Raw genomic sequence first — 27,152 nt, forward strand, 5'->3', positions numbered from 1 at the left:
GTTGAGATTATCAATTTCACTTTTGCACAACAAATAAATAGAAATTTTGGTATGTTGCAAATTTGCGACAACAGGCATAATGGTCAATTTGGGGTCAATTTGGTATGTTGCAAATTTGCAACAGCAGGCATAATGGTCAATAATAAGATAACAATAACACAGTAAAATAACAGTGAAAAAACAATGTTTTATTTATTCACCCTTTTTTTAATTATTTATTTTAAAAAAATCTGCAACTGCAGGTATTCAATAATAAGAATTATGACCACTTTCATGTCACCAACACAATATACACAAACGTTACTGTTAAGGCTATAGGTAACATTGCATAAATTTGAATTGTAGATTGATTTGAATTGTAAATTAAGTTTTCAAATGTATGTTGTTGAACCTGAAAGAATGAGAGGGAATGCACAGAAGCAGTTCTTTGTACTATAACAATGTAACAATGTAACATAACAATGTTACATAACAATGTTACTCCACTCTTTAATTATTTAAGGAGCAGGGGCCGTGAAACACCTCTTGGGTAGCCCACACACACACACACACACACTCACACATGCACACACACACACACACATGCATACATACAAACACACACATGCACGCATTCACACACACGTGGACACACATGCATGCATACATACACACACTCAGGCATGCACGCACATGTTTTTTCTCACACGTGGAATGCACGGAAGCAGTTTTTCTTCTTGTTTAGGCACAAGTGAACATCACATTTTGTACACTTGAAGCTAGTGTGGCCCGTGCACTTAGGGAATTTGCAGCGTTGCCGCACACTGACGATTTGCGGCCAGTGACCCACAGCATCAGCACGGACATCTTGTGTGGGAATAGCCTTAGTTGGTCCCCTGCGCTGCTTCTTCTTGAACTCTCGCTCCACGTCAGACAAAGGCCGCCCCCTCTTTTTGGCTGACAGATCTTTGCCTTGCATGCAGAGGGCCTGTGCAATGGAAAGCTTGAAAGCCAGCAAGTCCTTCTGCTTCTTCCGTGGAACATTCATATTGTCACAATCACGCCGATAGAGCAACCAGCTGTTGACAACCACCATGTCCACGAAGTGAAAGAAGAATCGGTGGTAGTACTTCTTAGACCTGATGCGGATGCGGTAGTAGGCGATTAGGGCATCAAGTGCATCAACACCGCCCATGAACTTGTTATAGAGGGTGATGATGCTAGGACATGGCACAGACACTTTCCTCCTTTGCTTTCTGTCCCACCTCTCTATGAAGGAAACAGGCTGGGCACTTGCAAAAGTGCTGGCAACAATCACCCCTCTGTTGTCAAACCATTTGACAGCCCTAACCTCCACACGGTCAACAACAGCCTGTTGCTCCTCAAATGTCCCTCTTCCCTTCTTTTTTGAGCTTTTTGTCTTCGCTGAAACTGCAGCCTCGCAGGCGATTTTGCCGCACAGTGGCAAGGGCTGGTATCCCCCTGTTTGCAAGAGCTACAAACAAATCGAGCGAGGAAAACCAATTATCAAAGTACAGCAGGTGGTTGACAGAGCCTTCAATAACTTGTGCAAGTTTTAGCACGACGTTTCCGCTTGCCCCTATGTCTTGTGAACCTGGTGGAGGATCAGATTTCCCTGCATAAACATCAAATGAGTGCACCAGGCCTTTTGTGTCACACAAAACAAAGATTTTGTATCCCCATTTGTACGGCTTTTTGGGGATGTACTGTTTTAGAACAGATCTGCCTTTGAATGGCACCATTTGTTCGTCAATAGACAGCATCTGATCTTGAGGCAGAGCTTGGAATTTTGGGAGCAGGGAATCAATTAGTGGCCTAATTTTGAACAGCCTGTCAATGTTGTTGGGTGCCGTGTTGTCATTCAAATGAATGAAATGTTTAATTTCTTCCCACCTGTCGCGGGGCATCACATCAGCCACCTGCTCTACACGACATGCCTTAGACCAGTAGCTCCTAGAGCGAGGTAAGCGGATAACACTCATGTACAGAACAGTTCCAATGAACTGCTCCAATTCTTTCTGATCTAATTTCAAGGCATGGTTTGGATTTTCTTGTGTGCTGTACAGATTGCTCTGATTGACAATAAGAGCCAAAAGTTCAGTGTCAAAAAACTGTCTGAAATAATCAACAGGCTGTTTGATTGTGTCACTGTCTGGCAGAGCACCTTGCCACTCTGGCACTTTTTTTGCAGAGCTCTGAGTCTGTTTCACCGTCTTCCATGCCACTTTGTCTTTGTTTTGTCTCTTTTGTGTCTTTCTTGCAGCTTGGGCACTGGTGCTATCAACCTCCTCATCACTGCTGCTCCTGTTGCTCTCTTCATCCCCTGGCTCAGGAACATATTTGCCATCGCTGCCCGCATCGCCCGCATCTTGGACCTCCTCCTCACTGCTGCTCATGTCGCTCTCGCTACTGCTCTCACCATCACCTGCAGGGGTCAAAATTAACTTTTAGAAATGTGAAAATCTATGGATAATCTGGTGAAAATCACTAGCCATTCAATAGGAAACCAGCATTTTCAGTCTAAAATCTAGTACCTGCCAACATAAAAATTAACCAGCATTTGGCTGGTGCTGGTGCTAATTTTAAATCCTGATTCACCTGGCTTGACAACATTTTCCTCATCACTGCTGCCCCTGTCGCTCTCACTGCAGCTCTCTTCATCACCTGTCTTGGGAACATATTCCTCATCGCTGCCTGCACTATCGCTGAGACAACTATCCTCACTTTCCTCTGGGGGAACTCTGACGCGAGGTTGCGCATTTACGCGCTTGCCGTAAAACACGGAAGGTTTCATTCAGATCTGCATAAAAATAAATAGCTTTTATATTCATATCCCAGCATGGTGTAACCCAGCATTGTGTCTGTATACAGACTATTGAAAATAACTAAGCAAAATACAAAGGATTACCTACATAAGACATCACGAAAAGCATTTTTCTATATAGCGCTGGTTATCGGTTAACATTAGGCTTATGGCCTACTGTCGCTAATATGCTACAAAGCTAAATATTACAATAACTTCTAAAATACTTGTCACACATATTTCACCTCATTACATCGAGTGTATAAGCACACAATAAGCAGGTAAGTATTTTTATCTTAGCACAACTTACCTTATATACACCTCAGGATCAAACTTTCCCGACTCATATCCATAACTTCGCAACCGGAGAAATCCTCATGCGTAAACAGGAAATAAGTCCGTCACTTTGCGATCCCACTAGAAACAAGTGCTTGTCGAAGGTTCCTAGGTCCGTAGTGAATATGCACTAACCGGCATTGGAGGAATGCAGACGCTATCTCGGCTGGTTGATTGAGTCAAACGGTTTGTCGCATATTTATGACAGTAGGCGTTAAGGGGTTAAGATGGCTGTCAGGGGGTGGGACAGTTGCAACGCATTGTTGCAACTGTCCCCACATGGTGTTGCAATTGTTCCTCATGACAATAATAATGACAATTAGATAAAAATTGATATAAAAGGCAATTCAGTGGTTTGATAAAGAACATATTTCAATAATCAGGTATCTCCTCTTTGTATTTCAGCAAATTGCTTTTTTAAAAGTCAAACTCTGCAGTGTATCCTACATTTTCTGTTCTGTTTTTTTCAGTATGGACAACTTTTTTTTTACAGGAAAAGGACAACAGAAAGGGGTGTCCCTCTACCTATTCTGTCCTTAGCTGCTGCTGTAGTGAGCAATGATGGCAGGACAGTGAGGTCACATAACGATAATTGATATGCTTAGCATTTGTTTGACTACGATATCAAACAGCAAATACTGTGTTGCTAATGTTACACAAAACATGTTCCCATTCACCATCTCAGAAAATCAATATCCTTAGAAATGCTTTGAACAACTTTTAAGATATTAAAGGCATACAGTTCATCATCAGAAAATGCGCATATATACTGCATATTGGAGAAATAGCACATATTGTAGCCAAGCTAGAGGTCTGTGCTTGGATATGTTGTGCATATTTTCTTAGTATTTCTTAGCATTTATTCATTTAGTCTCTTTGCTAAACCATGCATCGCTATTAATATGGCTCATGCATAGTGTCTGTGTTTAGAGCAAACCCCTAACTCACTCTAACTGCCTCAAATTATGCATCTTGTTGAGGAATTTATGCTGTTTCATTGCAAATGATCAGATATATGATATTCAGATTTATGATTTTCAAATTGGCTTTGAAGGAGGGACTAGTAAGTAACAACAACAAAAAATACTTTGCAAATGCATAGCAACACACTGGCAAACACCCACATCATGTGCTGGTGAGTTGTGCACATGCAAACAGCTTGCTCTAGTTTTCTTCTTCCGTCAGAACTGCATGAGTTGATGTTATTAGGCAGAAAATCACATTTGAGTTGGGCCTACATAAATCAGTTTGTGGGATTTTGACAAAGGTGTTACATGGTTGTGTACTTGGTTGTTTTTTACTTTAAAAAGTTAACTCAATGAACTCTGGTCTCAAATAAACTAAAAAAAAGATTTGAAAAATGATGCAGAAGTATGAGTTTTATTACATCTAAATGACTGTTGCAACTGCCCCTCGGTACTGTTGCAACTGTCCCCATATATGGGGACAGTTGCAACATTTTTCAGGGTCCATTTAAGTACAAATTACTTTCATATTATCACATGTACACATGTTGCAACAGTATGGGCAGGTAGGTGACATATATGGGTTTAATATAAATATTTTTTGTCTTTCTAATACAAACAGTCGCTGAGAAACTGAAGGAATTGTAAAAAGTGTTGCAACCGCCCCCACTCTACCCTAAATGGAAGATGGAGGGTTTCAATGAGAAGGTAGAGGTTTGATACTGTCCTTGTAATTGCAGATGGAGTTGGTAGTCGAGGAACACTCACACACACGGAAGGAGGAACACAGGAGGAGGACTGGAGACAACGGAGCGATAGGGATCGCTGGTAGCAGGTAAGTAGCAGGTAAGTTGCTGGTAGAGTCCTTGAGGTTCGCATACATGAGTCTGTACAACAAACGAGACCGGACAACTGGTGTGTGTGTGAGTGAGGGTCAAATAGTGCTGGTGATTGAGTGACTGATGATGTGCAGGTGTTGACGATCAGAACTCCGGTGATTGGGTTCATGGATATTGACGGGAGGTGGAGCCTGACGTGTCTGTGACACTATGCTGGTGTTGCTATTTTCTTTAACAAATTTAAAGGTGATGTTTTGGAAACTATTCATTCGGAAAATGCAAGATGGATTATAATGTCTCTCAGATTGGATAATTCTATTCTAATTATTTGCAATGTTTATAGTTTCAACGTTCGAGCACATATTCTAGAAATGTTTAAGACAATTTGCCAAAAATTAACAAACCTAAAAAAGAAGTACAAGGAAGGATATATAATTATAGGTGGTGACTTTAATGATGCTCCGGATGATTCAGTTGACCGCTTTCCACCAATTGGAGAACAATTACTTTATGAAATGTTGACTATAAAATTTTAGCTTTAGTATATGCAGCCAGACTGAAAAGTGGCTTACAAAACATAATTAGTGAATTTCAAACAGGATTTATGGCTAAACGTCACATTAGTTCCAACATTAGGCTTGTATTAGACTTGTTAGATTATTATCACTTTGTTAATCCAGATGCACTCATTTTGTTTCTCGACTTTTATAAGGAGTTTGACACAATAGAGCACACATTTTTATTGCAGGGTTTAAATGCTTTCGGCTTTGGTAGCAAATTCATTCAAACGGTTAAAATGTTTTATGGAGGCATTAATAGTTCAATTATTTTACAAACTAATACTTCTTAAAAGATTTTTTATTAAGAGAGGGGTAAGACAGGGTTGCCCAATTTCCCCTTTTTTGTTTTTGATTGTAGTGGAGCTATTATCAATTAGTGTAGTTAAAAACCCAGGTTTTTGTGGTATAACATTATTTAATAAAGAAATAAGAATTTCACAATTAGCTGATGATACAACTTTATTTTTAAAAGATAAGAGTCAAATCAGTAAGGCAATTCAATTAGTTCAGACTTTTTCTGATGCCTCAGGTCTCTGTTTAAACCTCTCTAAATGTGAAATTCTTCCTGTACATGATTCATCTGAACAATCAACGTTTAACATTCCAGTTAAGGATTGTGTCAAGTATTTAGGTATTTATATATCTAAAGACTTGTCAGTTAGGCAGCAATTTAATTTTAACAACAAAATTAAGAAAACAAAATCGATTTTTGATAATTGGTTACGGAGAGATTTGTCAACTTTAGGAAGAGTTCTGTTATCGAAGGCAGAAGGTTTGTCTAGGTTTATTTTCCCTGGCCTTTCTTTATTCACTCAGGATTCTACCTGTAAAGAAATTAATAGGTTGCTGGTTAATTTTTGTTGGAAAAACAAACACCACCATCTTAAAAAATCTATATTAGCAGGGAAAAAATCTGAAGGAGGTTTTGAAATGTTGGACTTTGTGGATATAAATAATACTTTTAAGATCAATTGGATCAAAAAGTGTATTGGTGATCCTGATTCTATTTGGTTTTTCATTCCTCATAATGTTTTTAAGAAAGTGGGTGGTCTTAATTTTCTTTTATCCTGTAATTTTTCGCCTACCAAATTACCCATAAAATTGTCTAAATTTCATGAGCAAGCCCTCTTAGCATGGAAACTGTGTTTTGTACATAATTTTTCTCCTCACAAAATGAAAATTTGGAATAGCGAGTTGATTACAATTAAAGGCAAGAGTATATATTTGGAAAAATGGTTGGATCATGATTTAAATTTGTGATTATTTAATTCAACACAAAACATTTATTCTTTTTTGTCTAAGTACAATTTTCCTATAAAATATAAAGAATTTGTCACAGGAGTTAGAGATATCCATTCTGGACTTATTAATTTGATGACCATTATACTGTAGATAATAAAGACTGTAATTTTTTTATAAATGGCAAAAATGTATTTGATAAAAAGTGCACTAACAAAGATATTAGACAAGTCTTTCATGAAAAAAAGAAAATTACTCCAAGAGGAAAATTTTACTGGAATTCCCTTCTTAGAGATGTTAATTGGAGAAAAGCATGGCTGTTACCTTACAAATTTTGTATTTCAAATAAAGTAAGAGAAATTCACCTTAAGATACTACATAAAATATATCCAACTAATATCTTACTCTCTAAGTTTATTGATGTTGGGAAAGAATGCTCTTTCTGTAATTGTACTGAGGAGTCTCTACGCCATTTGTTTTTTGATTGTCACAGTATACAGTGATTTTGGAAAGACTGTTTTCTCACTTTCTCTGCCAAAGTTAGATCAACGATAACTTTAAACCTGAGAGATATTATTTGTTATTATGAACATGAAGACAAAAATATTGACAATTTTGTAAACTTCATTATCCTGAATGGTAAATTCTTTACTCACAAATCTCGATTGTCCAAATCTCCTCCTTTTATATAAGGTTTTCTGTAACGAACTAATTCTTTAAATGAAGTCTCTTAAACTTGTGAAAAATGTAAAAGGTAATTCTGCTGTTACATATTTTGAGTCTGTATTTGGCGTCTCGTGAATTTTTTCCTTCTTCCATTTATCTTTGGAGCTGTGTTGTTAATGCCTGTTTTTTGTACTGTTTACAAGTTCTTAAAAAAAAAAAAAAAAAAAGGTGCGGGGCAATGTTCCCATAACGGTCATAACTGAAATTGGGAAAATGCCTGCTTCTTGTGCTGCTTGGGGCTGTACAAATCGCTGCACAATTGAAAACCAGTCTCGGGGAATAACCTTTCACAGGTAACACTGAACATTTGTTTCTGGTTGTATTTGGTCATTATATAATTGATAGTAGCTGGCCACCGGAGTCAGTCAGACTAAAATAGCTAGCGATGTCACTAGTTAACTGTGAAAGCTAAATATGCATCTCTATTTTATTAAAACCGACTTTTATGACAAGTACTCGTTACGGCTAGGTGACTGATATTTTGTTAATCTTGATCTAACCCTTACTGTAAGGTTAGTTAGCTTTTCACACTTTTAAGGTTTCACAAAGACAACGAGTTGAGGAGGAAGTGGGAAGTAGCTAGAAGGGAAGTTTCCCGACTCATCTACATTATTTAAAAGTTTGCCATTAAATGGTGATTTGTTTTTTTTCTTATTTATTTTTCAGCCCATTGCAACCAGGTCTACACAAGCCTCAAGGAAAGCTGAGGAGAGCCTGTCAGTGCGCTGTTCTCACCATTTCCAAGAGACTGATGGAAAATATATAGCCTTTTGTTGTTGTTATTATTATATCAATACTATATTATTATTGTACTAGTCACTGTTTAATTTACTATTTTTATTATTGTCTATATTATTCTGCAATTGATATTACATTGTATTTGCGATTATTATTATTATTATACCACTATTATTATCAATCTATTATAGTTATGATGTTATTATTGTCTATATTGATTCTATTGCTATTATTATAGTATTATTATACTATATGCTCAATCAATATATTATTATATTATTGTACTTATACTATAAATGTTCTATTCATTACTATTTTATTTGCTGTATACTGTTTGTTTATTGACAATATTCTATACTTTATTATTGACTATATTATTATACTACATAAACTTTTTCTTATAGTGTATAACAAACTATTTACTATTCTCAATTTCTTTATTTGCATTGCACTGTAGTTGTACCATATCATATCCTCCTGAGACCCAACATTTTTTTTTTTTTTATTTAGCATTTTTTTCACGTCATTATATTGTTTAGAGCATAAGAAACAAATGAAAAATTAACATTTTTTAAAAATTATATTTTATTCATATGTTATGATATGTCCTCTGTAGTGGACACCAGGACTAAGTTGTTTAAAAAATAAAATGACATGAAATGACATTTATAGGCAAAAACAATGGGATTTTTTTTTTTTATCACCAATCAATTTTTAGGCTTCAATATTGTTTTTAACCAAACTATGTATAAAGATGATTCTCAACTATGTTATGAAACATATAATGGAATTAATTGATATACCATTTTACTTTATGCAATATGAGGGTAAAATGGCAATACATCGGTTTTCCCATTCAATACAATGTATTTATACACTGTATCTAATTTGCATATTAATCTGTTCTTGGAGCAACATGCAATGAAAAAAGAAGTGTAATAATGGGAGCAATAATTTGCAACATTTTCATAATAATATCTAATAATTAATAGGAATATTGATATATAATTTCTTTCCCTATTCACTTGTTGTGTCTCCTAAAATGCCTGATAAACATGATTTAAGTCCTGGTGTCCTCTACAGTGGACATGTATGAAATCAATGTTCTGTTTCTTAACAGAAAGTCATATTTTGATTTGAAACCCCATAACATTTTCCTGAGATGTTGATTTATAATAAACAATTTGAAAATTAATCCGTTTTAAATAAATTTTAAATTTAATCACAAAATATTATATTTCCATTAGCACTCTTATTTTCATTTTCAGTCATAATTAAAGACCAAGAAGTTGTTGTTGTAATGGCGAAACCTCTAAAAATCTGGTATCTCTGCAAAGCCCTGAATGTGCTCTTTACAGGACATCCAGACTTAAAACTGTGACATGTATGATGTCAGAGAAAATCACTAAAATATAATGTCCACTACAGAGGACAGAAGTCTATTCCTGGGTCCCAGGAGGATATGTATTACCATAAAGGATCCATCAGTTATCTTTGTTGTTGTATGTTTTTGGAGTATATTTCTGTAAATATCTGTATCATTTTAGTGCTATAAAAATACAGAAAGCAGCCCGTGTGATTTGTATTTGATGATTTGTTTAATTTTATCAATGATCAATTCTAAGCTTAAGAAAAGCTAAAATTTCGTTAAATTTTACCTATATTGTTGTTATATAAAGCGTTCAAAGGGAGATTTGCTTTATTTCCCCGGCGTTGAAATCAGGCACATATAAATGTCAGGAAACACGATTCCTGGCTGCATGTCAATATCCATGGATTAGGTTTATTTGAACATAAGGAACACTTTCGAGCCCAACCTTTAGTGTAATCGTTGGTTTTAGTCGCGTTTTCGCAGTTTCCTCTGAATCCAGTCATGCAGCAGGTCCTTTTGCCACTCAGTCCAGCTGAGGGAGCGCGTTCCGGCGGGAAAGTGACGTCGATGCATTCCCTCACGCGAAAGCGCGTTACCGAGACTTTTAAGTTGAAAAGAGCTCGCGCAGGAAGCGGTTGATCTGTCGCGCGCTTCCCTGTTCCGTTCTTCCTGTCTCGTGCGCGTCTCTTCAGCACATCCTTAAACCATCATGGTGAGCGGTTATGTGATTAAATCATAATTCTTCGGAGATATAATGAGCGAGAGCTTATGTAGTGCAGCGCGTGCGACGGCTAGTGTGTGTAGAGTGATTCTGGAGCGGCGCTCGCGCTTTTTTCACGGGTTTGTGCGCGGCATGCGCGTGAACACGAACAAAGACTTCAGCCGAGCGCGTTATGATATTATAATAGACGCGTTTGTCTGCATCATATTTGTTTTATTTATTGTGTGATGATCTTATTCGTGTGTGTTTCGATAGTTTGTGTTGTGATGATGTTATATAGCGGATCAACATGAGGGAGTTTCTAGTGTTTTCTGAGGAGGGCGGGGTTACTGACGTCACGGCTGCGGCATGATAGTGCAATAATTAAACAGATAATTATTTAAATTATGGTGTCGTGATAGCTTGAATATGGAAGTATGTAATATTACTATAACAATGAAACTATTGAAATCACAATTACTAGAATGTTAATAATTACAATAATAGCAAATCTGTGTTACAAAAGACGAATCGATGCTGGAAAGCTTTCTAATATGTTAATATCATAATATCAATATAAAACAGAATGATCACACTCATGTTATGAACAGACATGTCATCCTTCAGTTGAAAAGAAATGAAGGTTTTTGATGAAAACATTCCAGGATTTTTCTCCATATAGTGGACTTCATTGGGGTTCAACGGGTTGAAGCTGTAAATGTTTCAGTGCAGCTTCAAAGAGCTCTACATGATCCCAGACGAGGAATAAGAGTCTGATCTAGAGAAACCATCGGACATTTAAAAAAACATACTTTTTTTTAACCACAAATGCTCGTCTTGCACTGCAATGTTCCACGCATGACATGTTGGAAAGGTCACGCGTGACGTAGGCGGAAGTGTTGAATGTTCATTGCGATCAGCACATCTGATGACGTGCGTGTGATCTGTGTGTGTGCAGGCGTCTCTATCGATGGCCCCCATGAACATCTTCAGGCAAGGAGCCGACGAGGAGAAGGCCGAGACGGCTCGACTGGTGAGTGTGCGCCTCCGTCACTGAAAATGATTATCAGTCACAGTACGCCCGGTGGGTAACGAGCTCTCTCTGCGCTTTCAGTCCTCCTTCATCGGCGCCATTGCCATCGGAGATCTGGTGAAAAGCACTCTGGGACCCAAAGGAATGGTACGTGTGCTAGCCGCTCCGTTACGATCATTACTGGGGATTATGACTCGATAATAACCTCTGACTTCACAGGACAAGATCCTGCTGGGCGGCGGCAGGGACAGTCAGGTGACCGTGACCAATGACGGCGCCACCATCCTGAAGGCCATCGGAGTCGACAACCCCGCCGCCAAAGTGCTCGTGGGTGAGTGTGTGTATGTGTGTGCCTATATAATTATACGCTCATTAACATATGCTAATGACTGTGCTCTGTCAGACATGTCGAAGGTGCAGGATGACGAGGTGGGCGACGGGACGACCTCCGTGACGGTGCTGGCCGCTGAGCTGCTGCGGGTACGACTGCGACTTTATTAACCCGCTTTATTTACCGCCGGCGGCGTCTTGATGATATGTGGTGATTTGTGCCGCAGGAAGCAGAGCTGCTGATCGCCAAGAAGATCCATCCTCAGATCATCATCTCCGGCTGGAGGAAGGCCACTCAGGCGGCCCGCGACGCGCTCCGGGAGGCGGCGGTGGATCATGGGTAAGGACGGCCTGCCGTGTGCTTGTGTGTGTGAACAGCAGAGGCGGTGGACGTGAGCGTGTGTGTTTCTCCGCAGGAACGACGAGCAGAAGTTCCAGGTGGATCTGATGAACATCGCGCGCACCACGCTGTCCTCCAAGCTGCTGACGCACCACAAGGATCACTTCGCCCGGCTGGCGGTGGAGGCCGTGATGAGGCTCAAGGGATCCGGAAACCTGGAGGCCATTCACGTCATCAAGAAGCTGGGCGGCAGCATGACTGACTCCTACCTGGACGAAGGTGTGTGAGGATTCAACACAGATATCACACTTCCGCTATTGCATATTCAGCTACTCGTTTTTCACTAGCGTATCCGTTCGGATGCCGTTTGTTAATAATAGCATTCATGCGCACCAATCTGCGTCAAGTGACCGCTGCTCTTGTTCCTCGCAGGCTTCCTGCTGGACAAGAGGATCGGAGTGAACCAGCCCAAGAGGATCGAGAACGCCAACATCCTCATCGCCAACACCGGCATGGACACGGACAAGATCAAGGTACGGCCTCGTTCACTCACGAGCGCTGATGTGGCACCAGTAGCACGAGTAACATGAGCGTGTGTCCCGCAGATCTTCGGCTCCAGGGTGCGCGTGGACTCCACGGCGAAGGTGGCCGAGATCGAGATGGCCGAGAAGGAGAAGATGAAGGAGAAGGTGGAGCGCATCCTCAAACACGGCATCAACTGCTTCATCAACAGGTGCCTTGATGCCACATTAAGAGTGTCATTGATTCGTGTCTGCAGTGATGCAATTTAGCCTGTTCATAAAGTGACACGTATGATTAATAATTCGCCACTTGTGGCTATTTCATTCGAATGACATAAAATTGTGAATTTAAGTGATCAAACGTAATTGTAACAGTGTTCAAGTTCACAGGAGGCGGCAAATGTTCAACGTAACTTTAATCGTAAAATATGTATTAACAACAAAACGATAGGAGCGGCAGCCATCGACTGTGGCTTGTAAGCATAATAAAAACAGTAACGTAAAATGATGTTCTAGGCTCTTGGCGACAACTACTCACGAGCCGATCTTGGTCATGCGACACTGTTTTCAGCTGAAATTCTCATTACCGCAATGTGTCCAGGTATATCCGAATGTATGTTGCTCCTAATTTCATTTGCCTCATCATTTTGAAAATATGTCAGGTTTCAATAAAATAATAAAAACATTTGGTGGTAAATGGCGGCAGGTGTTGTGGTAATGACAAAAATCTGTTCAAATCAAATAAAAATATAAATAAAAAAAAACATATTTCAGTTTCAATTAAGTGCATAGCTGTTAATCTTTTTTTAATTATTATTATTTTTTTTTTTGCTTTCTTAATGGTATTGACATTTATAGGCTGTTGCGGTAATGAGATTAAGGACTTTGTTTAGGAAAATATGTTCAAAAAGGTGTGAAATTGCCAGTAAAGCTTATAAAATGAATGATCACAAACACTTCAGACCTTGCTCTTAATGTTTAAAAAAAGATTTGTCGATGCAAACATTTTTAAATTTTAAATGTTTGAAATCTTTAAGATTTCATGAGAATCACCTAATATATACACTGCGTTCCAAATGACATATCAGTAAGATTTCAGTACAATAAACATTCAGATTTTAGATGTTTCTCTTCGTGAGGTTTGGTTTGGAGTGGCTGAAATGCATCTTTACGCACAACTGCCAGCCTGCATCGAGAGCTTCTTGAGACTCCAGAGACACCAGAAGCTTCAAATACCTGTTTGCTGCTCAACACTGGCTTTTTTATAGCTGCCCTTTTAATACAATTAATTTTTTTGACAGGAACTTTCATTAATAAGCCTTTATCTGACCGAGTTCTGCTGTGCTCTAAATCACTCACAAATCTTATGATAATTCGATAATCTCCATTCAGTTTCACACAATATTAGTTGTTTTCATGCCTTTTGCACAACATTGCACAATTTCATGCTTTTCATCTTCAGAAAGATCTTTCTTCCTCCCCATATTGCATGAGAACTGTGACTTGCTTAATAATGTGGAACAACCTCTAAGTAGGGTTTCCATAGACCTGGCAAATTATTTTGTCTGAGATTGATACCAGTTATCTAAAAAGACATGGATAAATAAACAAACAAACATTTTCTTAGAAAAACTAAAATCTAAATGTTTATCCTACTGAAATCTTACTGATATGTCAATTGCATAATAATTTGGAACGCGGTGTAGAAGCGGAAGTATGTGATTTCGGAAGCAGCCACTGTGAATGGGTCATTGAATCATTTACTCGACTGTTTCATTCAGAACAGCTGATTAATTCAGGAACGAACCCGAGTGTTTTTGAGTTTGTCTGACATGAGAGCATTGTGTTGTTGTCGATCCTCAGGCAGCTGATCTATAACTACCCTGAGCAGCTGTTTGCCGGCGCTGGAGTGATGGCCATCGAACACGCTGATTTCGCAGGAGTGGAGCGTTTGGCCCTCGTCACAGGTACACAAACGCACTGCTGTGATAACTGTATCCCACTGTGACTCATTGGGCTGGTTTGAGCTGTTTGTTTGTTGAATGTGCAGGTGGTGAGATCGCGTCTACCTTTGACCATCCTGAGCTGGTGAAGCTCGGCCACTGCAAGCTGATAGAGGAAGTGATGATTGGAGAAGACATGCTCATTCACTTCTCAGGAGTGGACATGGGTACGTACTGGGCAAACAAATCTACTAACCTAATAAAAACTCATCCAAGCTTTCATTTTGGTGGAAGCCCTTAAGTCTTCTCGTTAGTTGACGATAAGCAGCTCCGAGATGCCAAAAACACCTTTGATGTGTTCCTGCGCGCAGGTGAAGCGTGCACCATTGTCCTGCGCGGGGCGACGCAGCAGATCCTGGACGAGGCAGAGCGCTCGCTGCACGACGCCCTGTGTGTGCTGGCGCAGACCGTTAAAGAGACACGCACCGTGTACGGCGGAGGTCAGTACGTCAGCGGCTCTCTGACCAATGTTTGCTGAGACTCACACTCACGCCTGTGTGTTTGTGTTTCAGGGTGCTCTGAGATGCTGATGGCTAAAGTGGTGACAGATCTGGCCAACCGGACGCCAGGCAAAGAGGCCGTGGCTATGGAGTCTTTCGCTAAAGCCCTGAGGATGGTGCGTCACGTCATATCAGCTCATATCTGGCTGTTTAGAGAGGATCAGTGCAGTGGTGCAAATTAAAGGGATAGTGAAAATTATCCCATGATTTACTCGCCCTCAAGCCATCCTAGATGTATGACTTTTTTTCTTTCAGTCAAACACATTCTGAGTTATATTTAAAAAACGCCTGAACTCGACTCTCATGAATGCACAGATGTTACCAGAAACTAGTCTTAAAGTTATTAACATGGACATTTTTCTTATAAAACTGCTTTGCTTTCCTTCAGAAGGCTTTTATTAACCCCCTGGAGTCATATGGATTACTTTTTATGATGGATGGATGCTCAAAATAAGTTACTATTTGCTCCCATTATAAAGCTTGGAAGAACCAGGATATTTAACTCTGAAAGAAGAAAGTCATATACACATTGAGGCTGGTAAACTAGGTGATAATTTTCATTTTGGGGTGAAATAACCCGTTAACTTCTCTATTAGGAGGCTATATTTCCCCCCTTAAATTGGTTTCCAGGTGTAGTTTTACCTTTTATATTTTTCTTTTATCTTTTTAAATGTATGGATCATATTTTTAGGCATTTACAGTGCAATTACAATCACATAATGCATAAATCATTGGTAAAAAAATTAGATGTGAAAGTAAAACCCCCAGAAGGTGTCAAGTCTTAACTAGGGAGTCATTGAATGATTCACTTAACCAACTTGTTCACAAACACAGATTCATTCAGGAAAGAAGCTACTCACTGTTTTAATGAGTGATTTATTAAATCATTAACTCAACAGATTTGCTCAAAAATGTGAAAGAAAGTAAACATCAGTGTGTTGCTTGGAAATGTGCAACAGTTCTATTATTTTTTTTCTTGGCAAAAAGAGCAAAAACAGACTATTGTCTAAACTGTCAGTCACTTAAAATTAACGTCTTGTTTATTGAATTAAAATATAAATGTTTATTTTGGGTTTTTTGCCCTTGCTTCTGGAGTATTGAGGGCATTTTAGTTTATTTTTGTGTCAATTCAGCATCTGTTAATTTCTGAACCTGGATCAGTGCCTCTTAAAAATTTAAGGCTGTTTGTTGTTGCAGCTGCCCACCATCATCGCCGATAACGCAGGATATGACAGCGCAGAGCTGGTGTCCCAGCTGAGAGCCGCCCACCAGGACAACAAGATCACTTTTGGCCTGGGTAAGTCTGTCTCACACAAACACACACATACATACCTAATGTCAGAGTAGCCCCGAGTCCCTGCTTTGACCTTTGACCCGTGCCATTTGACAGACATGACCCAGGGCTGTGTGGGAGACATGGCGGCACTGGGCATCACCGAGAGCTTCCAGGTGAAGAGACAGGTGCTGCTGAGCGCTGCTGAGGCGGCCGAGATGATCCTGCGCGTGGACAACATCATCAAAGCTGCTCCCAGGTAATGGCTCAGACACTTCTCACAGATGTCTCGCCTGAGCTTCATGTGCCAGATCCCAGCACAGCTCGAGACATTGACATTTCATGTCAGCTTTATTTATCACCATGGGTTTAATGTAGTAACACTTACTGAAACTATGGTATTGTGGCAGAAATACTCCAATGCTTTTACATATTCATTTCAGGGTTCATGCAAACTTTTGGGAGTGAAATTCAAGGACTTTTAAAGTGTTTCAATCTTTTTCCAACACTTCAAAGCTCTAAATATCCAATTTGAGTGCTTTACAAATCACCACATTAAAAATAACAAAGTTTAAGGATGAAGGAAAACTAACACTTCTAGGCCAACTTAAACTGAAACTTTTTTAAGACATAAAATTACCACTAGATGGCAGCAAAGAAGCACTTACTGACTCTAATATGTGGAAAAGTCTCATGGAAAAACAAACTTCTTCAAATTGTGACTGAATTACAAGTAAAGATTGATTTATAATCACTGAAGCTGTCGGTCAGTTGAGTGTGGTACATTTAATAATAAGAGCAGAATATTTACATTCTTCCCTACAAAAAATGTTTTTGCACGTTACTGTTTAATTGATCTGCATCACAATTCAAGCTCTCCAATGTTATTCTGGAGGCCTGAATAGGGTCGTTATTGAGCTGGAGTCAGTTCGGGAACGCTGTGGACAGATGTGGTTTGGCTTCAGCAAACGTCTCGGTTTCATCTCAGTGCTGTCTATGAGAATCAGCCGAGAGGTTGTTGAGGGTTTTTTGCATGTTTTTAACGTGTGTGTGTGTGCTGTGTTTCAGGAAGCGTGTCCCGGATCATCACCCCTGCTAAGCACTCACTGCTAGCGGCCCGTGTATTTATTGACAGGAAGCTGATTCTTTCTTTTGTAGTTTCTTGTGCAGTTGCACTTGTCAAGCATGTGTGAATGTCAGCACTGACCTTTTGTTTACTTAATAAAACTGTCATGAACAAATGAAACCTGTTGTGTTTGATTCTCTTTCCTGGTCAGCTTTATTTCTACAGCGCTTTGTACAGTACAGATTGTTTCAAAGCAGCTTTACATTGATAAACAGGAAAAAAAACAAATCAGTGATGCACACTTCATCAAATATGAGACTAATTCATATTCTGGTGAGAACTGTAGACAAGAGTGTCAATTCAGTTCACAGGATCCTGATTGCATTGCGTTCAGACTCATTCCATTTCTGCTTGTCAAAAATCTGAAACTTTTTTTCAGTTTCAGTTGAATATTTTCATGTCCATACAAATATTTACTAGTTTGTTTGGGGGGAAATCAGAAATCACATTTTTTGCTAAGTATATATTTTTTTATTATTGTAAAGATGGTCTGTCTTTGAACGTGTCCTAAGCGCAAACAAAATGCTGAATTCCTGTTTAGAGTTTTGGGGAAATATTAAACCGGAACAGGAATAATATTAATAGTTTAAAGAAATGAGTCTTTGTTTTAGAAAACCACTGTAATATTAGCTGTTTTACTTGTGCACACGTCCTGAGATCTCATTTCTTCACCTCTGCTCTGTTTGCTGAGTGTTAAATCAACACATGAAAGGGTCGCAGCGACCTAAAATCTGACTGAAATCTACATTCAAACATCGGCTGGAGTTACTGAGGCTCTGAATGAGTGCTTTATCCTGTCAGCATGAGGACGAGTCTGATCCTGCTGGGATTTCTGGGCTTTGTTCAGAGTCTGGTAAGGTAAGAACACGCTACATTGGTTTGTTTCTTTTGTTGATTAAAAATTGTCTGACCTGCCGATTACTAAATCTTAAATAAATGCCCATGAATTATCTATTTCAGTGTTTTAGTCATGGTTTTAGCAGTAAACCCATAGTAACTGCAAAAACAATCATGTTTTTTTGTACATCATTTGCAGTCAAATCATAGTAACTACAAAATAACCATTGTTTAACTGAATTCTGTAAGAAAACCATAGTAACTACACAATTAACTGTGGTTTAACTGAATTTTGTAGTAAAATCATAGTAACTACGCAATTAACCATGGTTTCACTACAGCACTTATAGCTTAACTGTGGTTTTGTTGTAAAACTCAAGAAACAAAACTAAATATAGCTGCAAGCAACAATTAATGGGGTTCAAGCATTTTAAGAACTTAATGCCAACTATGGTGTTAAGGTCTAGGCCAACCCGAAATGACACCATAAAATATTCATGATGGAGAATATGCTGGTACGAAAAATGCTGTTTTGCTGTTATAGCGCCACCAAGTGGCCAGATTGTGTCATTTTTCACTTGACAACAGAATGAGCTCTTACATGGGTGTGCTGAGTTATAGCCATTTTAGTAAAAGTGGCTCCACCCACTTTGAACGTTTTGGCGCCCCTTAGAAAGTGTGAATCTGAATTTCATCTCTTTTTTTGATAATATTGACAATCAGACGCTAGAGAATCTCACTGTGCTGGTTTGGTTCTGATCGGGCCAAAAACCTTGGACTAGTTTGCAAAAAATCCAAAGTATGCGCTTGAACCCCTAAATATGGTTTTACTATAATGAAATATTATGCATGATTTAATAAAGAGAACTTTTTGTTTCCCAAATTAAAAAGGCTTTTATTGTCACTCTTCTTATGAAATAAAAGAAAGAAAATGAGTAAGACAACCATCAGTTATACAGTTTAGGGTCATTAGAGACAAATATTGGGCCACAAAATGATCGATCGGACTACAATATACAAAAATTGAGAGAAAATACAGGGAGGATTTTAGCATGATGACGTATTTTTCCATTTCAGGGTCCCGTTAAGTCGCTTGCCCTCAGTGCGCAGTCGACTTCGAGCCGCCGAGCAGCTGGATGAGTTCTTGCGTGAGCACCAACCGGATGTCTTCTCTCGGCGTTACGCCCAGTGTTACCCTCCCGCACAACAATACCTCAGTACGGGCGGCAAAGCGACAGAGAGACTCTACAACTTCATGGACGTGAGCCGTGCTCTGTGTTCATCTGCTGTTACACACTCTCTTATATGTGCTCTAAACTAAGCTGAGAAATAGTCTGAAACAGCTGCCTTGTTTGGGCAGGTTTTAGACAGATACATCATGTTTAAGGATGTAATTATGTCTTTGGAAAGGTAACAGGCCTTGATGGTAATGGGGTTGACAGTTTTAGTTTAATAATTGCTGTTCTGAAAGTCAATTTAGTGCTGATATTTCTACTAAATATCAAAATATATACAAAATAATTAAGACTGAAAGAGACATTAAATGAGGTGTGGTTGTGTGTTGTGAAGGCGCAGTTCTTCGGTCAGATCAGTCTGGGTAAACCGGAGCAGAACTTCACGGTGGTGTTCGACACGGGGTCCTCTGACCTCTGGGTCCCGTCGTCCTACTGCGTGAGCCAAGCGTGTGGTAACTAACAAACATTCATGCAGTGTTCATGTGAAAGCTGGCATACAGTACGAATGCTGATGAAGTGACCTGGATGTTGTTTGTGCTGTTGGGTCGTTGTGTTCTTCTCTTGGCACAGCGATGCACCACAAGTTCAAGGCCTTTGAATCGAGCACGTACACACATGACGGGCGAGTCTTTGGCATCCATTACGGCTCTGGACACCTGCTGGGGGTGATGGCCAGAGAAGAGCTAAAGGTATCTGTTTGCCTTTTTTGAGATGGTCTGTTGGCCTTCATGATGTTGGGCCACATGCGGAGCAAATCTAACCTTTCTTTTCATTAAAATATAGTTTTTTTGGTTTGGCTTCAGGTGGGCTCTGTGCGGGTTCAGAATCAGGTGTTTGGCGAGGCTGTATATGAGCCTGGTTTTTCTTTCGTCCTGGCTCAGTTTGACGGGGTTCTGGGTCTGGGTTTCCCTCAGCTGGCAGAGGAGCAGGGCTCTCCTGTGTTTGACAGTATGGTAGCACAAGGCATGCTGGATGAGCCCGTCTTCTCCTTCTATCTCAAGTAAGAAATCACCACAGCATCACTTACAGATCTACACTTTGTAGTTGGCAACAATTATTGCAAGTTACCACTTCAACTGATGCTGCGACATTGGAAAGATGAAATCTCTATAAAGATGGAGAACTGGACAAGAGTTTAACAATGATTCCCAGTCAAATCAGGAACTTAGACACTGCGTCAGTAGCTGACGCGATGGGAATGTATAGGCCTGTATAGGTTATGGGCTAACTAACAGCTCGCGCCAGACATGTTCACAAGTCCCTGCGGTCAAGTCCAAGTCAAGTCTCAAGTCTTTGAGGACCAAGTCAAGTCCAAGTCAACTTACAGTAAACAAGACAACAAACAACATTTGCATCTGTGTGTCTTGTTTGTGATAAGGCAATATTATAATGCACTGCGACTTAACAGCTTAACTGTTGGACAGACAGGGTCATAAAATGCGTAATGGAAGTGTTCGTTCAAATACAAATAAAATTTAACATGGTAAATCGGGATATTATATGCATTATCAAATACTTGGGCAAAAATGTATAAAAAATATGAAAAGGGACATGTACTTCTTGAAAAAGGACCACAAGCAAGCCTCTCCAGCTGTGCAACACCGCAGCTTCCATTCAGATTAATTGATTGCTTTTCAAATGAAATGACAAAGTTTATCACAAGGTAAGTCTTGGCTATATTGTTATTGTTTGTTGCTAGTTTAACAAGTTTTCTAATGGGTGATGAATTTGCGTGCCTTCAGATGCGTCACGCGCTCGATGGCTTGGTGTGTTTAGAGATGATTTGTGATATTCGCTGCTGCAGCACATATTCGGGAATGAATGAACAGTAAAATGTGGTGTCTTGTGCCATCGTGTCGGGTAGTAAATGGAGAACGTAATCTGGAATGTCACACCAAAAGACTTGTCTTGTCTTCAAGTCTCGAGTCAAGTCTCGGGTTAGTAGTTCACGAGTCCAAGTCAAGTCGCAAGTCGACTTAAGTGTGATTTGCGTTGAGAAGGCATGGACCCAGTTATTTTCGTGACTGATCTTGCGAGTCTCACTTTCAGACACAAAATTTATTGCAGTGATTTACTTTAGATTTACATTGCTTTAGTAAAATTACTGGTATTTGCTCCATAATTTAACACCCAAAAAAGTAGTGTGTTAAAGGAGACCTGTAATGCCCCTTTTACAAGATGAAGTCTCTGGTGTCTCCAGAATATGTCTGTGAAGTTTCAGCTTAAAATACCCCACAGATCATTTATTATAGCTTGTCAAATTTGCCTCTATTTGGGTGTGAGCAAAAACACGCCATTTTTGTGTGTGTCCCTTTAAATGCAAATGAGCCCCGTTTTCCAGAAGAGGGCGGAGCTGTAACAGCTCAACAACAACAACAACTGGAGAATCTCACGCAGCCAAAATGAGGATTGTCAGTAACGGTGTTCAGCCTCACATTGTTCAAACCGGAGTCGACACTGATGGAGAGACTCAGGAAGAAGTTACAACTTTTAGACGTTTCTGAATGGTTAGTGGATAAATTTATGTAGTTGCTGTGGAGTTGATTCAACTCATCCACTAGCATGTGCCGTCATGTTAATCTTTTGTGTTGAATTGACCCTCGTTTGTGAAGCAGTCCGGTGTAAAATGACGGCATATAAGGGTGCTCATCAACCTGATCGCTTTTTTTTGCGTTCATGTAAACAGTATGTTCAGATTCATCAATCAAAATTATACAAAAAGTGTCCATGTAAATGTGGCTAATGATGCAATCCGGTCAAATGTGTTTTCAACTACCTCTGGAAGTGATCAAAAGTGAACAAGCTCAAAATGTTTTACACCCCATTCACACCTGTATTTAGCATCATCCACATGTGATCCAATCGACAAAAACCTCTTAATACCAGGTGGCCTGAGACATTCTCACATTCATGTTCAATTATCAGTTCAACTTTTCACTCAATTTTTTGAGCTGATATCAATTGTACTAAAACAATTATTACATGGGAAAATTGCAAAATTGTAGTTCTTTTACTAGTTCACAGTATGTGTTCATCACTATTACAGGAACAATGGCTCAGAGTTCGGAGGGGAGCTGTTGTTTGGAGGCGTGGATGAAACACGGTTCGTTTCTCCCATCATCTGGGTTCCAGTCACTCAGAAGGGCTATTGGCAGATCAGATTAGATGCGTGAGTGAGTTCACTTCCATTAAAAACACTAATTTCTCAGACATCAGAGACCAGTGTGTGTTTGTGTCTAGTGTGAAGGTTCAGGGAGCTCTGAGTTTCTGCTATCATAGTCCTCAAGGCTGTCAAGCTATAGTGGACACGGGAACCTCTCTGATCGGTGGCCCAGCCAGAGACGTCCTGCTCCTCCAGCAGTTTATCGGAGCAACACCCACCGTGGTTGGAGAGGCGAGTATACCCCCCGGTCTGATGTAACGACCTATAGATGGCTGGGTATAGTAGTTCGCACTGATTCAGCTCCGTTAAAGAGTCAAGCCCACGAGTTTTGAGTTAATTGATTATCCAGTGATCAGGTGACTTCACTGATGTTGATGAACATCTGTTTGTTTGTGGGGTTTAGTATCTATTGGACTGTGTCAGGATCAGCAGTCTTCCCGTAGTGTCCTTCCTGATCAACAATGTGGAGTTTTCCCTCACTGGAGAGCAGTATGTCAGGAGGGTGAGTACAGCGCCAACACAAACTCAGTTATTCTGCTGCATGAGATTTACTTTGGACTTTGACTAATGGACTAATAAAACTAATTAAAGCTGTATTACAGATGTTTATAAACTTCTTACTTATGTCTATTAATGTAGGGACAATGTTTTATAAATGAATTAATTATTTACTAATGCTTTACTAATGATTATTAGCTTGAGTTTTTATTAAAGTGTTACCCAAATGTTTTGCAATACATGAAAAAAGTTGAAAAAACAATGACATCTGGCAACCTCAAACATGAATGCTAGTGGAGGCTTGTTACCAATGCAAATGTCAAAACAAAAATAAACATTTTTAAATGCTTTAAGAACTTATTAACTGTAAATAGTTCTCACTTTAGATTAGGTCACAGAAAATGGGAAAATGTCATTAATTAAGTGCTTTAAACCAACCTTTTTTTAGTAATTAATTGATTATCTGTAAATAAATTACAGAACAATTGAGTAAGCCATTTCTTTACGTTTTTTAAGGGAAAATTCAAAAGTCAAGTCAAATTTATTTATATAGCGCTTTTACAATTGGTAATTGTTTCAAAGCAGCTTTACATATTAGAAGCACAAAAAAAGAGAAGTGGTTAAAAATAAGCTGTACAAGCAAGCGTGGTAATGTGTAACATATACAAGATGGTGCTACATTAAGCCAATGTTGGCTGACTCCCAGGGGTGGAAAAAAAACCCTAGGAGAAAAACCCAGCGTGCTAACACTGGGGAAAAAAGTCCTAGGAGGGAAAAAACCCCTTGGAAGATATATATATAATATATGTAAATGGATATGGAGATCAAAATCTGAATTATACATTTTTATTATTGAGATTAAAAATAGATTATATATAAATATATGTAAGCGGATACGGGGATTAAAAATCAGAATTATAGATGCAGCCAGAACTGGATCTGTAGGCCCATTGTCTCCTGGGCTACGTTGTAGTCAGGTCCAGACACAGGTTCTCCATCTGATCTGGATACGGCCTGGATCCAGCACCCGGCAAACCTCAGGATAAGCAGAGAGACAGATATTAGCGTAGATGCCATTCTTATTCTGATGTACAGGTATATCTAGTGTTATAGGAAATGTTCTCGGTTCTGGCCGACCTAATTATTGCAGCGTAACAATCCTTTAACGGATTTGAAAAATGTTAATGTATTGATAATGTGTTATGTGTATGCAAGAGCAAAGAGATGTGTTTTTAGTCTAGATTTAAACTGACAGAGTGTGTCTGCTTCCCGAACAATGCTAGGAAGATTGTTCCAGAGTTTAGGTTCTAAATAGGAGAAGGATCTACCGCCTGCGGTTGATTTTGATATTCTGGGTATTATCAACTGGCCTAAATTCTGAGATCGCAATAAACGTGAAGGACTATAATGCATTAAGAGCTCACTTAGGTACTGGGGAGCTAAACCATTTAGAGCTTTATAAGTAAGTAGCAAGATTTTAAAATCTATACGATGTTTAATAGGGAGCCAATGTAATGTTGACAGAACTGGGCTAATATGGTCATACTTTCTGGTTCTAGTAAGAACTCTAGCTGCCGCATTTTGAACCAACTGTAGTCTGTTTAAAAGCCGAGCAGAACAACCACCCAGTAGAGCGTTACAATAATCTAGTCTTGAGGTCATGAATGCATGAACCAACTGTTCCGCATTTGTCATTGAGAGCATATGCTGTAATTTAGATATATTTTTTAGATGGAAGAAGGCGGTTTTACAGATACTAGAAACATGACTTTCAAATGAAAGATTGGTATCAAAGAGCACACCCAGGTTCCTAACTGAGGACGAAGGTTTAATGGAGCACCCGTCAAGTGTTAGAGAGTATTCAAGGTTTTTTCGTGAGGAAGTTTTTGGTCCAAAGATTAGGATATCAGTTTTTTCTGAATTTAATAATAAGAAATTTCTTGTCATCCAGTTTTTAATGTCAGCTATGCATTCTGTTAGTTTTGTGAATTTGTAGGTTTCGTCAGGGCGCGAGGAAATATAGAGCTGAGTAATGAATGAATTCCAATCAACACTTTATCTACAGGAGATGCTGAACAATAAGGAGATCTGCTTCAGTGGCTTTCAGTCCATAGACATCCCTTCTCCAGCTGGACCAGTCTGGATTTTGGGGGATGTTTTCCTCTCTCAGTTTTACAGCATCTACGACAGAGGTCATAATCGGGTGGGATTGGCTCATCTTGCAGGAAAGTCGTAAAGATAATTGTATAGATCACATTGCTTATCTCTGAACATGCTCGTAGATGAAGATGAAGCTAATGAGAGTTTGACATGCTCTATTAAAACATTAAACTTCATCCTTTACTCTCTGTCTGCTGGGCCATTAGATACACCTGCACCTGACATTAAGAGACATCATGGTTTTCATTGGGGTTTAGCAACATAACAACACCGATTTTACAGAGATTGTTCATGTATTACATCAATCTCACAAAAATGTTATCATTAGAGACTAATAACAACTATCATGAACAAATCAAATATGTTTTGTTAAATTATTCTTAAAAATATCAGCATGTGCAATTGATCGATATGAAAAATGAGGAAGAACATTTTAAAGGTCTAATGATGTTTTCATTATGTCTGGAAGCACTGCAGTCTCTGAACAAACGGCACACATCAGTTTCACACAGAAAGATTTATGGCATAGTTTCTTTTTTTTGTCCATCCTTCTTTGAATTTTCGGTCTACATCAGTGTCTTCTGTGTATCAGAATAATTCCTCATGTCATCACATTCATGATCAGTGTATCAGTGTCCTTATTTGCACATGTATTTCATTTGAAGAAGACATGAAATATGAAATGTGTCCATAACTTGAAACACGCTTGCTCCAGTCTGGATATGAACTGTGATCCGCGTTGACAGTGTTGTTAAACTCACACAGAAACTGCTCATTTTTAGTGAATGTTATGTGAACAAACCAGATAACACAAGTATAATCTATAAAAAAAAAAGCAGTTAAGTACATTATTTTAAAATATGCTGTCAAATATAAATAAATAAATATGTAAATACAATTATACAAAATTAAATATAAAAAAATCAAATTACACTACATTCAAAAGTTCGCCATATAATTTCACAATTTTGAGTAATTGTTTGTAGTGTCATAACTAGGTAAAGTCATGAAGAAAATTGTTAAATGTGGGTATTAAGCAAAATATACATTTATGAATAAAATATTTTTCCAATAAAATAACATTTCCTATATTAAATAATAACATTTCCTATATTATTATTAATAAAGAATTATTATTAGTGAGAAAAATGATATTATACCTCACAGTTTTAAGACAATATCTGGTTTTTAAAGCAACAGAATTTTATAGATCAGACCTAAATTCCTTTATAAGAGGACATTTAAAAAAAAAAAAGATAATTTTAATTCAAGAAATTACGATTCAAATGAACATTACCAAATTTAGATGTGATCTCGTTAGTGGAGTATATTTTATGTAAATTTAAGTTTATTTCTCTAACTTTGTTGGTGATACAACATTTATATAGTAAGAACCATGCTTTTTTCCAATTAATTTCAGGGGAACTTTTTGGAGTTGGTGAAACTCCTGGAGAAATTTGACCCCTCAAATGCTACCTCCCTCTGTCCTGCCTCACAAAATAAGATGATTGAATGTTGTGCATCATTCTGATTGTATAGTTGACAAGCTGAAAAAAATCCAAAATGTTATGGCTAATGAAACAAGGGACGGCCATGTCGAGCAGCTCGCTGTATGTGTGAAGAGCACTTCATTGTTTCAATGCCGACTCAACGATCACTGAGGGAATCGAACATGCTTGCATTTGAAAGGCTTGAATGATCTCCTCTGTGTTGCTCAAACCTATGAAGGGGCTTCAGAAATGAAAGGTGCAGTTTGAGGAGTTTCCGTGAGAAGCACCCCGAAGCAGTTTACGGACATTGTTTTGCCCATGAACTGAATTTGGTATGGTTTCTTAAACATGCATAAATTTAAAGA

At 38.8% G+C, this 27,152-nt stretch overlaps 2 protein-coding genes and 1 pseudogene across 2 annotated transcripts; 2 read left to right on the plus strand and 1 right to left on the minus strand.

Moving 5' to 3' along the window:
- Positions 1–203: 203 nt before the first annotated feature.
- Positions 204–3,346, minus strand: LOC137024010 (piggyBac transposable element-derived protein 2-like; annotated as a pseudogene).
- A 6,823-nt stretch (positions 3,347–10,169) lies between these two features.
- cct2 (chaperonin containing TCP1, subunit 2 (beta)) lies at positions 10,170–17,518 on the plus strand. Its single transcript, XM_067391162.1, has 16 exons — positions 10,170–10,290; positions 11,237–11,311; positions 11,393–11,458; positions 11,531–11,642; positions 11,715–11,791; positions 11,869–11,981; positions 12,058–12,260; positions 12,414–12,514; positions 12,587–12,714; positions 14,366–14,469; positions 14,553–14,672; positions 14,817–14,945; positions 15,018–15,121; positions 16,203–16,302; positions 16,396–16,537; positions 17,347–17,518. Exons 1-16 carry the CDS (start codon positions 10,288–10,290, stop codon positions 17,375–17,377), a joined length of 1,608 nt encoding a protein of 535 aa, XP_067247263.1. The 5' UTR covers positions 10,170–10,287; the 3' UTR covers positions 17,378–17,518.
- Positions 17,519–18,151: 633 nt separating this feature from the next.
- Positions 18,152–25,419, plus strand: nots (nothepsin). Its single transcript, XM_067391163.1, has 9 exons — positions 18,152–18,262; positions 19,319–19,502; positions 19,811–19,928; positions 20,047–20,165; positions 20,280–20,476; positions 22,523–22,645; positions 22,717–22,870; positions 23,043–23,141; positions 25,203–25,419. Exons 1-9 carry the CDS (start codon positions 18,207–18,209, stop codon positions 25,371–25,373), a joined length of 1,221 nt encoding a protein of 406 aa, XP_067247264.1. The 5' UTR covers positions 18,152–18,206; the 3' UTR covers positions 25,374–25,419.
- Positions 25,420–27,152: the final 1,733 nt, after the last annotated feature.

This window comes from Chanodichthys erythropterus, chromosome 8, assembly GCF_024489055.1.
Source record: "Chanodichthys erythropterus isolate Z2021 chromosome 8, ASM2448905v1, whole genome shotgun sequence".
NCBI lineage: Eukaryota > Metazoa > Chordata > Actinopteri > Cypriniformes > Xenocyprididae > Chanodichthys > Chanodichthys erythropterus.